The sequence below is a fragment of the Saccopteryx leptura genome, chromosome 3, assembly GCF_036850995.1.
Source record: "Saccopteryx leptura isolate mSacLep1 chromosome 3, mSacLep1_pri_phased_curated, whole genome shotgun sequence".
In the NCBI taxonomy this organism is placed as follows: domain Eukaryota; kingdom Metazoa; phylum Chordata; class Mammalia; order Chiroptera; family Emballonuridae; genus Saccopteryx; species Saccopteryx leptura.
In genome coordinates, this window is record NC_089505.1 from 160052604 (window position 1) to 160069403 (window position 16800).

The 16800-nt window shown below is 41.0% G+C and overlaps 1 protein-coding gene across 1 annotated transcript in view; it reads right to left on the reverse strand.

Annotated features, from left to right (window-relative positions):
- The window catches only part of MCOLN3 (mucolipin TRP cation channel 3), a 56792-nt gene extending 44696 nt beyond the window's left edge, over nucleotides 1–12096 (reverse strand). Inside the window, exons 1-3 of the mRNA XM_066376692.1 lie at nucleotides 11901–12096; nucleotides 8584–8813; nucleotides 2647–2814 (exon numbers count right to left, since the gene is read on the reverse strand). Of these exons, the coding sequence (XP_066232789.1) occupies nucleotides 2647–2814; nucleotides 8584–8811 (396 nt within the window). The 5' untranslated portion in view covers nucleotides 8812–8813; nucleotides 11901–12096. The remainder of the gene's footprint in view (nucleotides 1–2646; nucleotides 2815–8583; nucleotides 8814–11900) is intronic.
- Nucleotides 12097–16800: the final 4704 nt, after the last annotated feature.

A 16800-nucleotide genomic window follows, 5' to 3' on the forward strand; every position in this document is an offset into this window, starting at 1 on the left:
CGGCTCCACCTTCAGAGAAGTTTTTCAGGTAGATCTGTGGGTCCCATGTCAGATTTTGGAAGACAATATAAAAATTCATGAAAGATCTTTACCTGAGTGATGTGGCACCCAAAGTAAAGCAGATTAAAACTATTGTTTCCCTGTGGCTCTTCTATGATCACCTGACCCTAACATATATAATGAGCCTTTGAGCTCATTTATTCATTACAAACTCTGAGTGCCTGTTATGTACCTCTGTTTTCAAAGACTAAGTATATTAAATGCTGTGGCACTGAACACTGTGTGTGTGTGTATGTGTAGTGGGTTCATATATATATAGTGTATTAATCTACTACATATAGTATAAAATATAATATACATAAAATGAATGAGGAGTATTATACAATTATTGTAAATCTGTGATTTTAGGTGAATCCTTTATAAAACAGCCAAGAAGTGGTAGGGCAGTGGGTAAGGAGGAAGAGAAGCTAACCAGAAGTAGGAATTTATAGACAACGCTTAAGCTGCAAGAATAAATAATTCTTTACATCTAAGCAACTGGCCGGACAGAGAAACAAGTTTGGGAAGCTGGTGGGAAGAGACTCTGAACCCGCTTTGGCTGAGGTGGTTCTCAGGTGCTCGTGAGCTGTCTGGCAAGCAGCAGTGTGAGCGACTGTTGAGGATTCACCTCATCTTGGTGATGGCTGCAAGGCTCTGGAATGGAGGAAATTCTGCAGGAAAAGGACAAGCCTTTGAGGACTGCACAAATTTAAGGGGCAGGTGAAAAAAGTGAACCCAGTAAAGATGACCCACAGATGGCTGAGGAAAGCCAGGATATAATTTAAAACAAAGTAACTAGTGTTCCCACATTCAAGTATACAAGCATATAGATTTGCTTATATTTAAGGGGCAGATGAAAAAAAGGAACCCAGTGAAGATGACCCACAAACAGTTGGTGAATTTAAAACAAAATAACTAGTGTTTTCCCATTCAAATATATAAGCACATATAATAAACAAAAAGTGATGTTATAACTAGCATTGGATCAGAATAAGCCCTAGATATGGTCCAGTTGGAGGACATCTGGGGGCTAAACCCTTCTGTATAACTAATTAGTCATGGAAATACCTCTAAGAGCTGAGAAGCCACTGTCCTACCTGTTAGTTCCCCCTCAGGTATTATCCCATGAACTATGAAGATGTCTCCTTACAGCAAACAAAGACTCCTCTTTTAATATTACTCAATACTGTCCCTTTTCAGTTCTCAGGAACCATGTAGAACAACTGACCTCATTAACCACAAAAACTCGAATTATACCTGAAAATTGTGATGAAGATATTTTTATCTTTAGCTAAAAATGTCTGATAGTGGTTTGGAAGACAGTGGGCAAGCATTTGCCCAAGGTAAACCACCCCCATTAATATTATGTACTTAAATACTAAAGTAAAGACTCTATATACACTTTTATAAAGAATATATAAATATATATAATATAGAATGGCCTGAATGCCAAATAGTACTATAATTTTTAAACTAATTTTAAGTTGACTAATAAAGGTTAAAAGTTTTTTAGGAAGAATTTAATGAATTGTCTACTACTTCATATCTCTCCTCCTTCCCCCAAAATCAAACAAACTACCAATATGACTCAGAGTAGCTTTAGAGAAATTTAATAAGCTTAAAACAAAAATCTCAAAACTGAGTATCTCCAACATTATACTATGTTTTTCCCCCTACAAATTGTAGAACATAATTCTGTTTAATATCTTATGCAGCTTACTTCTATTATTATAGATTTGGGGTCCATTTTTGCAATCAGAATGCTAACAGAAAGCCTAGGGGCATCATTACACATCCTATCTCAGCAATTTACCGTCTCACTGTGCATAGCTTGTCTCTAGATAATGAAGAGTCACGATATCATTATAACCATTGTTTGAGAGTTGTAATAATTTTGAAATGCACAAAATAACCCAGGTTGGAAACACTGACATCAAGAACACTTTCAATGATACCTCCAAAATAGAAGACTTAGGATCTTGAGAAAGTACTGTTTAGAGCAAAAGCAACTCAATTAGAAACTCAGAATAGGAATTTGACTCAACTGCATGAAAAATAAGCATACTTTTTGGCAGTTAATCAATGTTACAATAAGATCATTGTCATGAATGACATAAAGGCCTTACTTATTTTTTAAATGAACTTTCAGGTTTTGATGGCTATATACATTCTGCAAAGTGAACATTCTTATTGTGTTAAGGGCCTTTGAAACTATAAACTCTGAAGACTTAATGACTGCTTACAACAGGGTCATGGTTAATAATTTTAAATCTTTGAGGCTTTCATGGCAGGCCCTAGTTCTCTTTTCATTTAGTCTTTAAAGTTTCTGTAACTGTGTAACTAAACAAAAACTATTCTCAATTTTCAGTTCTGTAAAAGTTTGTTGGCATATTTTAAAAATATTTTTAAATGATTTTATACATGTCATTTACATATGTCATTACAGAAATGTTCACCCTTCTCAATTGAATGTCATGTTCTATTATGTACATTGTTAATTACTTTCTCCCAAGTAAAAAATGCATATGCACTTTTGAGAGGGGAAAATCAAGTAGAGTCCATTAAAGTATCTGTGCATTTTTTTAAAAAATGCAATGCTTGATTTACCTGGTTCACTGAGAAGATGATCTGATTGTAGACATCACTTTGTGTGTATACAGCATATGTGTCATCCACTTGGTCCACATATTCTTTTAGGAAGAGGTGTTTGAATGCTATAGTGTTATCTTCTTTGAAAGCTACCACCATCTGGTTACTTAGCCCAAACAAGACCAGCTTAAGAGGGGGAAAAAAAAAGAAAGAGGGTGAAAAAGCAACAAAATAAAGGTCTCCATATAATGATCAATTTGATCTATTCAAGATTCAGTGTCTAATTAATCCTAAATATGTTCAACAGAAATCCATTTTGGTAGCTGTGAATTAACTTATCCTTGAAGAAAAGGTAGGTTTCTATTTCTAAAGTAAAAGAAAGTGGCTTTGCACCTTTTCAACATTTATTTTCATGTATGATCTCACGGCATTACCCTCATCATCAAAAGCTTTGGGAGTTCAGAGTAGTCCTTTAGGAGTTCTTCAGGTGTTCAGAAGAGCAAGGTCACATTGGTTACAAAAATAAGAAAACTTACTTAAAGAAAGAATGATAGAAACTTTGAGGTGGTGGCACCCATGGGCAGAGGACATTTGAGGAGCTAAGAAGGTAGTGAAAAACTTAGCACTTTAGGAGGACATAAGGAACAGTGAGAAAAAATATTAGCAGAAAAAAATGAAGCCCTGACCAGTTGGCTCAGTGGTAGAGCGTCGGCCTGGCGTGCAGGAGTCCCAGGTTCGATTCCCGGCCAGGGCACACAGGAGAGGCACCCATCTGCTTCTCCACCCCTCCCCCTCTCCTTCCTCTCTGTCTCTCTCTTCCCCTCCCACAGCCAGGGCTCCATTGGAGCAAAGTTGGCCCGGGCGCTGAGGATGGCTCCGTGGCCTCTGCCTCAGGTGCTAGAGTGGCTCTGATTGCGGCAGAGCGACGCCCCAGATGGGCAGAACATTGCCCCCTGGTGGGCATGCTGGGTGGATCCCGGTCGGGCGCATGCGGGAGTCTGTCTGACTGCCTCCCTGTTTCCAACTTCAGAAAAATACACACACACACACAAAAATGAAGACAGGTGGTGCAGGGGCTTGCATAGCAAGTAGAGAAGCTTAAAAATGAATTCTGGAGCCTGATCAGGTGGTGGCACAGTGGATAGAGTGTCAAACTGGGACACCAAGGACCCAGGTTTGAAACCTTGAGGTTGCCGGCTTGAGCGTGGGATCGCTGGCTTGAGTGTGGGATCGCTGGTTTGAGCGTGGGATCATAGACATGACCCCATGGTCACTGGCTTCAGCCCAAAGGTCACTAGCTTGAAGCCCAAGGTCGCTGGCTTGAACAAGGGGTCACTCACTCTGCTGTAGTGAGCCCCCCCCATCAAGGCACATAAGAGAATGCAAATCACTGAACAATTAAGGAGCTGCAACAAAGAATTGATGCTTCTCATCTCTTCCTTTCTGTCTGTCTGTCCCTACCTGTCCCTCTCTCTCTGACTCTGTCTCTGTAAAAAAAAAAATTCTGTAGGATATCAAGAAGGTCTTAAAAAGGTATATAATGTAAGAAATACATTAAATAATTCTAAGTCTTATAATCAAACTACATTCCTACATCTAATTAACAAAACTGTGACAATAAGACCCAAAATAAAAGTATCCTTTCAACACACCTCTAACTTAATATATATATATTAATAGAACATCTCCTTAATATTCATGCAGGATTGACCCTAGACTTTCACAGGAAACCAGTTGTTTATACACAAAAAGATCATTTAACTATGCTGTCGTCGTAGTAACATAAACTCTGTTAATCATATCCCAAAACCTTTCTTTACTCCAAGTCTCTCTTTCACCTCATACAACTCTGACTTCGACCCCAGAGTGAGGCAGGGTGCATTTCATATGAAAAAGGAAAGAATGCTGAGCACCTATGTGCCACACTCATATCCAGGAACTTTCCTCATTCTAATCCCACAATATAGTTCCTAATGTACCTATTTTATAAGATGAGTACATAAAGGCTAAGAGAAGTTAAATAATTTTTCCAAGTCTTATTACCAAAATGTGTATGGTTAAAATTTGAATCCATCTAACAGACTAAATCCAAACTACACAAAGTAATCCAGGGTCTGATCAGGAAAAATAGAGTAGACAAATCTTTTCTCCTTTATTCTCCTCTTGAAAATATATGCTTTATTCCCTACACGTGTCATCTCTCTCCATCTAACTCAACTCCCATTTCTGAAGAGCCTCTTTTAGCTCAAAGTCCTATTTAAATCCCAATAAGATGACAGTTTTAAATAGCAAGGATTTCACATCTGTTGAAGCTGTAGACCAAAAAGCCTCCAGAGAATTTGCAAACACATTCTTGCAGATCTTTCAAATACATGAGGACCTCCCACATGCCAGTCCTGACCTAGGTACTGAGGATATCCAGCGAGAAGACACAGTCCCTGCCCGTAAGGGCCTAGGCTGACGGGAGGACCAATGGCTGAGACAGAACTGCTATAATTCAGAGACTGAGCCAGGCACTGGGAAAAAGAAAACTTTTAGTAGAATGCCTATCTTTGTACATACCTTTCTTTTGCTAACAAGACATAGAATCTCCAACTGAACAAAAAGATCACCTTCTTTTCTCTGAAAAGAGGAAATCTGTCCCCAAGGACCCTTCTTTGATCAATTACAAACTTGTCTTTATGTAATATTTGCTTGATTGTTCAGATATACCATAAATTAAGGAAACATCTTAATTAAGAAACCCTTAGTTCTTTTCAAAAACTTATTTAACTTACTTAAACACCTTTCAGATGTTTATTACGAACAGGCTGAACATTTTAAACCATTGCCCAGTTTTCCTCCTGACCACTCTAGGAAACACAGGAAGGTTAGTGAACTTCCCAAAAGATTAAGGAGTAATTAAGATCATAAGTCTTAGAAGTAAAAAATCTGAGTTTGAATTTCAGTTCTGTCTTCTAGTTTTCTAACTATGTCAGGACATTTTACCTCACTAAGCCTCAGTGTTATAATCTATGAAATGAGAATACTGCTAGCTCTGATTTGTTTTCAAAATTGAATGTGGCCTGATCAGGTGGTGGCGCAGTGAATAGGGCATTGGACTGGGACACGGAGGACCCAGGTTCGAAACCCCAAGGTCACCAGCTTGAGCGCAAGCTCATCAGCTTGAGCATGGGATCACCGGCTTGAGCGTGGGATCATAAACATGACCTCATGGTCGCTTGAGCCCAAAGGTTGCTGACTTGAGCAAGGGGTCACTCACTTTGTTGTAGCCCCCTGGTCAAGGCATGTATGAGAAAGCAATCAATGAACAACTAAGGAGACTAAGGAGCCGCAATGAAGAATTGATTCTTCTCATCGCTCTCCCTTCTTGTCTGTCTGTCCCTACCTGTCCCTCTCTCTGTCTCTGCACACACACATGAAAAAAAAAATTGAATATGATGATGCCTGTACAATGTATAGCCTGAAACACAGCACTCATCCTAAGTAGAAAATATTTATGTTCAGCTATTTGCTTTTGATGAGATAATTATTCTCACCAACAGAAAAATATATTTGCACAAGAGTCACAACCAGTATAAAGAGCCGCAAAATACAGGCTTTTCCAAATTGCCAGATACATTTTTTAAATTTTTATTTATTGATCTTAGAGAGAGAAGAAGATGGAAGGAGAGAGAGAAACAGCAACCTTTTGCTTCACCTATTTGTGCATTTATCAGTTGATTCTTGTATGTACCTTGACCTGGAATCAAACCTGCAGCCTTGGCATATAAGGATACCAACAGAGCTACCTGGCTGAGGGCACTGACTTGCCAAATATTATACTGAGAATTGAACATCCATTTTCACAGTGATATATCAGAGAGAGTGCCTCTGCCTTTAAAGTCTTAATTCAGCAACTGACTAGTCATGTGGCTTTTTAAAAATTCTATTAACATCAGGTTCCTTCTCTGTAAATTAAGGGATGCTAGTACTTACCTATAAGAGTGTTGCTAGATTAAATGAATAATGTCCTGGCCCTGGCCGGTTGGCTCAGCGGTAGAGCGTCGGCCTGGCATGCGGGGGACCCAGGTTCGATTCCCGGCCAGGGCACATAGGAGAAGCGCCCATTTGCTTCTCCACCTCCCCCCTCCTTCCTCTCTGTCTCTCTCTTCCCCTCCCGCAGCCAAGGATCCATTGGAGCAAAGATGGCCCAGGCGCTGGGGATGGCTCCTTGGCCTCTGCCCTAGGCGCTACAGTGGCTCTGGTTGTGGCAGAGCGACGCCCGGGAGGGGCAGAGCATCGCCCCCTGGTGGGCAGAGCGTCGTCCCTGGTGGGCATGCCGGGTGGATCCCGGTCGGGCGCATGCGGGAGTCTGTCTGACTGTCTCTCCCCGTTTCCAGCTTCAGAAAAATACAAAAAAAAAAAAAAAAAAAAAGAATAATGTCCTGAAATAAAGTAGTCATTCAACTGTTCATTTCCTTGGACACTAACTAGCATCAGAAAGTTATGCAAGAATTCTTCAAACTTTATGATTGTGGAAATCACCTTAGCTTCCAACAATGTTAAGCATTTGTTCTCAATAACCAGTTAGTGACTTCAGGGTTTAATTTTTTTTTTCCTTCTCGAATACTAGTTGTTTATTTACTTATGTGTTTTTTCACCAAGACAAGAAAGTACTAATAAAAATAAACCTATCACGTCTATTTGTCCTATTAAAATCTGATTTTATTTTTGCCTATTTGCTTGTAACAAGAGGTAACTGCTCTCAGCAACAAAAAAACATATCTGCACAAGAGTCAAAAACAACCAGTATAAATAAATAATCACAAAATTTGGTTTTCCCAAAAAATATTTTAAAAAGCCAAGAAAATGAGATTAAAAATCTCCTGAAATGAAGTCTCCTATTTTACTCACTACCTAGGCCACTCCTTTTAGTTACTCCACTTTCCTTCACTGCAGGACTCCCGTGATCACAGAGCTGTGAGAGTCCAAGTACTCACCGTAACAGAAACCCTTGACGTTTCTGAAGAAGAATTCCCAGGAGACTAACTAGGAAGGAAAATGATCTTCTGATTGGACAGCAGATAGTTTCCAAGGTAGATTCAGAAGCCTTCAGCTAAACCTCTTGACTGGAAGACAAACATTAAATTTTTCTTTTCCTGAAAACTAATTAGACTGTATGACTGAAATTATAACTTAAGGAAAGATAAGAAAGAAAAAGTAAGAAAAAAAAATCTTCTTTCACAAATATTGAAGAGAGAAGGGTTTTAGATTTCTTTTTTTTTCTTCTTTTCCAAATGAGAGGAGGGGGAATAGAAAGACAGACTCCCGCATGTGCCAAGAGAAAAAGAGAGAGGAAAAGAGAGAGAGAGAGAGAGAGAGAGAGAGAGAGAGAGAGAGAGAGAGAGAAAGGAGGAGGAGTAGAGAAGCAGATGGGCACTTCTTCCGTGTACTCTTACTGGAATTGAACCGGGACATCCACAGGCCAGCTGACACTCTACCACTGAGCCAACCAGCCAGGGCCGGGGTTTAAGATTTCAAGTTTCCTTTTTATTTTGACAGAGACAAGAGAGAGAGGGATAGATAGGGACAGACAGACAAGAAGAGAGAGCGATAAGAAAAGAAGCATCAATTTTTTGTTGCGGCACTTTAGTTGTTCATTGATTGCTTTCTCATATGTGCCTTGAGACCCAGTAACCCCTTGCTCGAGCCAGCGACCTTGGGTCCAAGCTGGTGAGCTTTGCTCAAACCAGATGAGCCCTAGCTTAAGCTGGCCACCTCAGAGTCTCGAATCTGGCTCCTCTGTGTCCCAGTCCGACGCTCTATCCACTGCGCCACCGCCTGGTCAGGCCAAGTTTCCTTATTTATTGTTCTCCATTATGCATACAGTCCAAAGTTATAAAAACCACTGTCCATAGTTCTCTTTGTTGTTTAAAAAAGGTTTTCACTAAACTCCTAACCTGAGAAGCTCACCTGGATGGTCACCATCACAAGTTTTATAATTTGTATGACAAGTTTCCATGGTTTTCTACCTCGAGCCAAGAACTTCTCGCAAGGATTCATGAAAAAGAATTTGAGTTTTCGCCTCATCTGGTCTTCTAATAGAAGCTCCTCGGAAGGAGATGTACTCTGGTTAAAAGTGCTGCCATTTTCCTCTTGGTGAAAGCTGCCGCTACTTATTACTACCTCAGGATTTGCCATCTCTAGAGGGAAAAAACAAACAAACAAAACTGTTTCCATTCTGTAAGTGAAGACACAGGTTTATATTCTTTGCTATTGCAGGATAGTTGAAAGAGTCCAAACAAAAGATCTGGTTTCAAATAAGCACCATTGTGCTAAACTGCACTTGAGGTATTTATATAGACTCAATTAGTGTTACACGTCATTTTTCTTTCTTTTTTTTCACTTTTTAAATGACATTTTACACAGTTAAAATGGACCAAGGGTTGTTTCAATTAGAAAAAAGTTATATGTAGAGCAAAAGTAGGTTTACAGTTGTTCATATGGAAAATAATGCAACAACTTAGAAATAATAATACTAGGATAAACGCTGTGTTTCATGTACTCATCACTGTAAACCGACTTTTGCCTCACCCTGTACATATATGGTATGTACAGGCTTTCTATCTCATTCAGGAACAGATGTGCAGCAAGGATTATGATATGAAAGCCCGGTAAGGGCTTCAGAGTTAGGTAGACCTTGAAAATATGTGCAAATGTTTTGTATATGTGGATATGGTCACTTTTCTTGGGGAGAGACTTCTAGATTCACCAAATTATCAAAAAAAAAGTTTTAAACCACTGAGTTTTGTTTGGTTTTTAATCCTGTTTCCAAAACTTGACACTTTTTTTTTTACCTGAGGCAACTCGCTCAGCCTCTCTGAGCCTCAGTTCTCTCTTCTGCAAAAATGAGAATAATTGTATTGAGCATTAAATAAAAATGCAAATAAAGGCCTTGCATAGCACCTAACACTAAGCCAGCAACTGCACTTCGCCTTCAGCCCAACCAGAGAGGGCAGTTTCCTAAACAACCACCAAGGTCCTTAAGTGGAAATATTAGCCTCAGGGGATGACGAGGAACACAGAAGCTCAATTTAAGTCCAAAACCCAATCAGCGCTGTCATTTGTATTTGCGTTTTATCGAAGGCTTTATATTTCTGTAGTATATTTTACTTTTTAGTATACTTCATACCGATGATATAGTTTCTCTCTTGGAAAAAGATAGAGTTGGTGTTACTGTCTTATAGTCAGCTTTTCCAAAGTGACAAAGAAGTCACCCCAGAAGCTGGGCCCTATCTTGAATTTTTCCTCAGGTTAATATTGTTTTATGGAAACCTATTCAAAATAAAATATATCAAACCACCAGGAAGAGTAGATCCCTTCCATGTAAAAACTTGGCTTTGTTTTATATTTTTTTAATAACATATTCAGAAATCAAGGGAAGGATTCAAACAATATCTGACAAGCCACTGTTTAGGCACCACCCTGTTTTTTAGGTCTAGAATCCCACTTTTGGTTCTGATTCAAACATTCTTAGCAAATGCAACATCTCCAAACAATAGATATTGGCTATAAAACCTAGGCCTGGGAATAGTTTTTAAACTCTTGATTTGAAAAAAAGAATAATAAGGATTTGCTTAACCAGTAACACATAAAACATTTACAATAGCGTATAAATCCCTTAAAATGAAGTAATGGTGACAGAACTCACTAGAGTGTGGCTGGTGTGCGTGTTAAAATGCCTTTCAAAGCATGAATACAATAATTCTTAGATAAAGACTTAAAGGAGAAAAAAAGTTTATCAATACCTTAGATTTTCACTCAAGAACATGTTATTTCCCTCTTCAAAAAGGTATATTTTTAGTCTGCATTTTAAAAGACTGTACTTATAATGGGACTTGAAACAAAGATGATTTTGTGTTGCTCAAAACTAACATTTGAGCACAAACATAATGAAGCTCTTAATAGCAAAACGTTGGTGAATTACAGATTTGAAGTCACAGTAAGCCCTTTCTATTTTGACACAGGGAAAATTAAACTTCAAACAAGCTAGCTAGCCACACGCCATGTAACAGTAACCCAAAGGAACAAAGAGAAAATGAGCCAACCCCAATTAATTTATTCAGCACATTGCACGGAGTTGTCCCGTAAACCAGACATTACATGTACAAGGACTAACTCCTAAACTTGTTGCAGACGTTAGCTTTCCCGCATCCCAGATACCCTCCCAAGCAGGGTGCCCCGTGCAAACTGCAGCTTGTCCAGACCCCTCGCGGCTGAAGGAGGGCTGGCCCAGAGCACCCAGCGCCAGGCGGGGTGGGCGGAGCTGCGGGTCGGCGGAGAGGTTATCAGAGGTATTAAGCCCTTTCTTGGAATCTACAACCTCACATGCAGAGGTTATTTATTCATGGCTATAAAAGGTTTAATTGAATTGAGCTGCAGAAAATTAGAGAAAACCAGGGAATATGTGTAAACGGCAAAAACCTCACAGTTGGGGTGACCAAGTAATGAAACCTCTTTTCTTCAGAAGCGCGTTCTCACTTCAGCAGAAACAAAACTTTGGTCTCTTTTCCGTTCTTTCTTTTTTCCTTCATTTTCTTTTCTTTGTTCAAAGAGCGCTCAGGATGACTTTATCAGGCTGGTAGTTGGTTCGGGGAAGCGCGTGAAGGCCACCGCGATCAAGAGAGAGCTTGGCCCGCAGTAGCCACTGCGCCCTGGGCCCCTTAGACGCCCCAAGCTGCTTTCGCCCCGCGCAGGGGCCGCGCCTTCGGACCTCCATTTCCATCGCCTCCACACCGAGTGAAGGGAGGCTGGCTGCTTAACTCCCAGACCATTTCTGGGCCCCGGCTGCACCCAGGCCGCCGTCCCCTCCCCAGGCTTTCCAGGGAAAAACTGGACCTCAGGTAGCTTCGGGCACTAGGATTCTCCGCCTCGGGCTTCTCGGCAGGCGGGGGCCTGGGTGGGGGCGAGGCAGATCCCTCAGCCACCGCAGCGTGGGGCCCAGGTGACCCGGGCGGAGGCGCGCAGACCCGCGGCGCAGAGCCCTAGCCAGACCCCCGGCCCACGCGCGCCTCGACTGACCTCCGCGGGGCGACCAAGCGGGCGCTGCGCCCAACACCTGCAACTGGTACCCCACTGCCAGCTGTGTCCCTTCCATAGAGCCGACGTCTGGGGACCCAACCCTCCCGCTTTAAGTCATTGATGGGTCGCGACATCACGGTTTTTTCCTTCGCCGCGGGCGCCGTTCCCACGACACCTGATGCCTCTGAGCGGTGTAGGGCTTGGCTCACCTGCGACCCGCAGCAGACGGAGGGGGCGCCGGGCGGGAGCACCGGCACGACCCCGGGGAGCGGAGTCAGCGGGCTGACCCGGAGGCGTCAGGTCTTCGCCGCCGCCGGGAGACGCGGGGGGACTGCGCGCAGCCTCTGAGGCTCGACTCTGCCGGGTGGAGCGCGAGCCCGGCTGCCTGGAGCGCGGCCTGGGCCACCCTTCCTCCTCCGGCCGCTGGAACTTGTGCCCCTCCGCCCCACGGCTCCGGTTCCCTCCCACGCCCTTTCTGGGGCCGCCTCTCAGGGGGACGGGAAAGGGGAAGGAGGATGTCGGAGTGAGCCCCGCATGCTCCCGGCACCCCACCCATACCCCTGCCCGCCTTTCCGGGTCCCGGTAAACAAACTCGTGCAACCCTGCTCGGACTCGCTCTGAGGTGACGGTACTTGACTGGCTCTGGGCCACCCCTCCGGTCCTATTCCTCTCACATGTTTGGGGTAGGAGAGAGATGGAGCAGGACGCGAGGATGGCAAGAAAGAGCCTAGCCGCTGACCCGTGCGCAGTCCTAACAGCTGTCCATTCTTACTTTCGTATACGGGAGAAATGATCAAGTGTAAGACTTTCAAGCCTGAGACTTGTACGCTCTCTAGGCCTTCCAGTTTTCGCAAAATTGCTATGAAGTTAATAACTGTTGACTAGACTCCTCTAGACCAGGGGTCTCCAAACTTTTTCACAGGGGGCCAGTTCACTGTCCCTCAGACCGTTGGAGGGCCGGACTATAAAAAAAAACTATGAACAAATCCCTATGCACACTGCACATATCTTATTTTAAAGTAAAAAAAACCAAAACGGGAACAAATACAATATTTAAAATAAAGAACAAGTAAATTTAAATCAACAAACTGACCAGTATTTCAATGGGAACTAGGCTCCTCTCACTGACCACCAATGAAAGAGGTGCCCCTTCCGGAAGTGCGGGGAGCAGCGGGGATAAATGGACTCAGGGGACCGCTTCTGGCCTGGGCCAGAAAGAGCCCTGGAAAGCTCTTAGAAGAAATGGGACTAGGTAGTGACATACTTTGCTTGGCCAAACTTTAGTCAGGTTCCCAAACTTTCCCCTAGGTTCATCTGTGCACTTCCCTGTAAAATTCAGTTTTAGCAAGAACCCTGTAAGTCAGTTTACAACCCCCCCCCCCACTCACACACACTCTCTCTCTCAATATCTGATCACTCTCAATATCTGATGGGGTTCCTCATCTTCCACCATCCCTCAGGTGATGTCTGATCCCTCGCTTGTTTTCAGTCAGGTACGTATTTAGCCAGAAATCACCCCTGTAGATTTCTCTTAGTAATTTTTCACCCACTTGACCATACCAAATTTAAAGTTGAGCCCTACTTTAGAATCCCATTGCAGTAGTCCCTGTAACTATCTCCATGGTCCTGAATAAAGTTGGTTTTCCTTCTTTAACAAGTGTCATTGAATATTTTTTCTTTAAGTGTAGACCTCTGCCTGACCAAGCGGTGGCTCAGTGGATAGAGCAGCGGACTGAGATGCAAAGGATCAGGTTGGAAACCCTGAGGTCGCCAGCTTAAGCACAGGCTCACCAGCTTGAACGCGGTGTCGCTGGCTTGAGCATGGGATCATAGACATGACCCTATGGACCCTGGCTTGAGCCTAAAGGCCGCTAGCTTGAAGCCCCACCCCCCATCAAGGCACATGAGAAAGAAATCAATGAACAACTAAGGTGCCACATTGAATAACTGATGTTTCTCATCTCTCTCCTTTCCTGTCTGTCTGTCTCTACCTGTCCCTCTCTCTGTCTCTCTATATCTGTCACAAAAAAATAAAAAATAAAAGAAAGAATAGACCTCCAACCATAACCTCCTTTATGGTTTTTTAAATTAAATCTTAGTCTTCTCCTTATCAGGAATAGATCAGGAACTTTGATTAATTTGGATTACATCCATTTTGGATATTTTAATAGATTTTTTTTTTTAATAATTTTATTTTTTTAATGGGGTGACATCAATAAATCAGGATACATATATTCAAAGATAACAACTCCAGGTTATCTTGTCGTTCAATTATGTTGCATACCCATCACCCAAAGTCAGATTGTCCTCTGTCACCTTCTATCTTGTTTTCTTTGTGCCCCTCCCCCTCCCCCTTTCCCTCTCCCATTCCCCCCCCCCACTCTTATCATTGTCTCTTAGTTTCACTTTTATGTCCCAACTATGTATGGAATAATGCAGTTCCTGGTTTTTTCTGATTTACTTATTTCGCTTCGTATCATGTTATCAAGATCCCACCATTTTGCTGTAAATGTTCCGATGTCATCATTTCTTAAGGCTGAGTAGTATTCCATAGTGTATTTGTGCCACATCTTCTTTATCCAGTCATCTATTGACGGGATTTTTGGTTGTTTCCATGTCCTGGCCACTGTGAACAATGCTGCAATAAACATGGGGCTGCATGTGTCTTTACGTATCAATGTTTCTGAGTTTTGGGGGTATATACCCAGTAGAGGGATTGCTGGGTCATAAGGTAGTTCTATTTTCAGTTTTTTGAGGAACCACTATACTTTCTTCCATAATGGTTGTACTACTTTACATTCCCACCAACAGTGTATGAGGGTTCCTTTTTCTCCACAGCCTCTCCAACATTTGCTATTACCTGTCTTGCTAATAATAGCTAATCGAACAGGTGTGAGGTGGTATCTCATTGCAGTTTTGATTTGCATTTCTCTAATAGCTAAAGAAGATGAGCATCTTTTCATATATCTGTTGGCCATTTGTATTTCTTCCTGGGAGAAGTGTCTGTTCATATCCTCTTCCCATTTTTTTATTGGAATGTTTGTTTGTTTGTTGTTGAGTTTTATGAGTTCTTTGTATATTTTGGATATTAGGCCCTTATCTGAGCTGTTGTTTGAAAATATCATTTCCCATTTAGTTGGCTTTCTGTTTATTTTGTTATCAGTTTCTCTTGCTGAGCAAAAACTTCTTAGTCTGATGTAGTCCCATTCATTAATTTTTGCCTTCACTTCTCTTGCCTGTGGAGTCAAATTCATAAAATGCTCTTTAAAATCCAGGTCCATGAGTTGAGTACCTATGTCTTCTTCTATGTACTTAATTGTTTCAGGTCTTATGTTTAGATCTTTGATCCATTTTGAGTTAATTTTTGTACAGGGGGAGAGACTGTAATCCAGTTTCATTCTTTTGCATGTGGCTTTCCAGTTTTCCCAGCACCATTTATTGAAGAGGCTTTCTTTTCTCCATTGTGTGTTGTTGGCCCCTTTATCAAAAATTATTTGACTATATATATGTGGTTTTATTTCTGGACTTTCTATTCTGTTCCATTGGTCTGAGTGTCTATCTTTCTGCCAATACCATGCTGTTTTGATTGTCGTGGCCCTATAATACAGTTTGAAGTCAGGTATTGTAATGCCCCCAGCTTCATTCTTTTTCTTTAGGATTGCTTTGGCTATTCGGGGTTTTTTATAGTTCCATATAAATCTGATGATTTTTTGCTCTATTTCTTTAAAAAACGTCATTGGAAGTTTGATGGGAATTGCATTAAATTTGTATATTGCTTTGGGTAATATGGCCATCTTGATTATATTTATTCTTCCTAGCCAAGAACAAGGTATATTCTTCCATCTCATTATATCTTTTTTGATTTCCCTTAACAATGGTTTATAGTTTTCATTATATAAGTCCTTTACATTCTTTATTATGTTTATTCCTAAGTATTTTATTTTTTTTGTTGCAATCGTGAAGGGAATTATTCTTTTGAGTTTGTTCTCAATTGTTTCATTGTTGGCATATAGAAAGGCTATTGACTTCTGTATGTTAATTTTGTATCCTGCGACCTTACTGTATTGGCTTATTGTTTCTGCTAGTCTTTTTGTAGATTCTTTGGGGTTTTCGATGTATAGGATCATATCATCTGCAAAAAGTGATACCTTTACTTCTTCTTTTCCGATATGGATGCCTTTTATTTCTTTGTCTTGTCTGATTGCTCTGGCTAGAACTTCTAGTACCACATTAAATAAGAGTGGAGAGAGTGGACAACCCTGTCTTGTTCCTGATTTAAGGGGGAAAGCCTTCAGTTTAGTGCCATTTAATATGATGTTAGCTGATGGTTTATCATATATGGCCTTTATCATGTTGAGATATTTTCCTTGTATACCCATTTTGTTGAGAGTCTTAAACATAAAATTGTGTTGTATTTTATCGAAAGCCTTTTCTGCGTCTATTGATAAGATCATGTGGTTTTTGTTCTTTGTTTTGTTGATATGGTGTATTACGTTAACCATTCTACGTATGTTGAACCATCCTTGAGATTCTGGGATGAATCCCACTTGATCATGATGTATTATTTTTTTAATATGTTGTTGTATTCTATTTGCTAGTATTTTGTTTAGTATTTTAGCATCTGTATTCATTAGAGATATTGGTCTGTAGTTTTCTTTTTTTGTGCCATCCTTGCCTGGTTTTGGTATGAGGGTTATGTTGGCCTCATAAAATGTGTTTGGAAGTATTGCTTCTTCTTCAATTTTTTGGAAGACTTTGAGTAGAATAAGAACCAAGTCTTCTTTGAATGTTTGATAAAATTCGCTGGTATAGCCGTCAGGGCCTGGACTTTTATTTTTGGGGAGGTTTTTAATGGTTTTTTTCTATTTCTTCTCTACTGATAGGTCTGTTTAGACTTTCTGCTTCTTCTTGACTCAGTCTAGGAAGGTTGTATTGTTCTAGGAATTTATCCATTTCTTCTAGGTTGTTGCACTTAGTGGCATAAAGTTTTTCATAGTATTCTACAATAATTCTTTGTATATCTACGGTGTCTGTGGTGATTTCTCCTCTTTCATTTTGGATTTTGTTTATATGAATTCTTTCTCTTTTTTCCTTGGTAAGTCTTGCCAA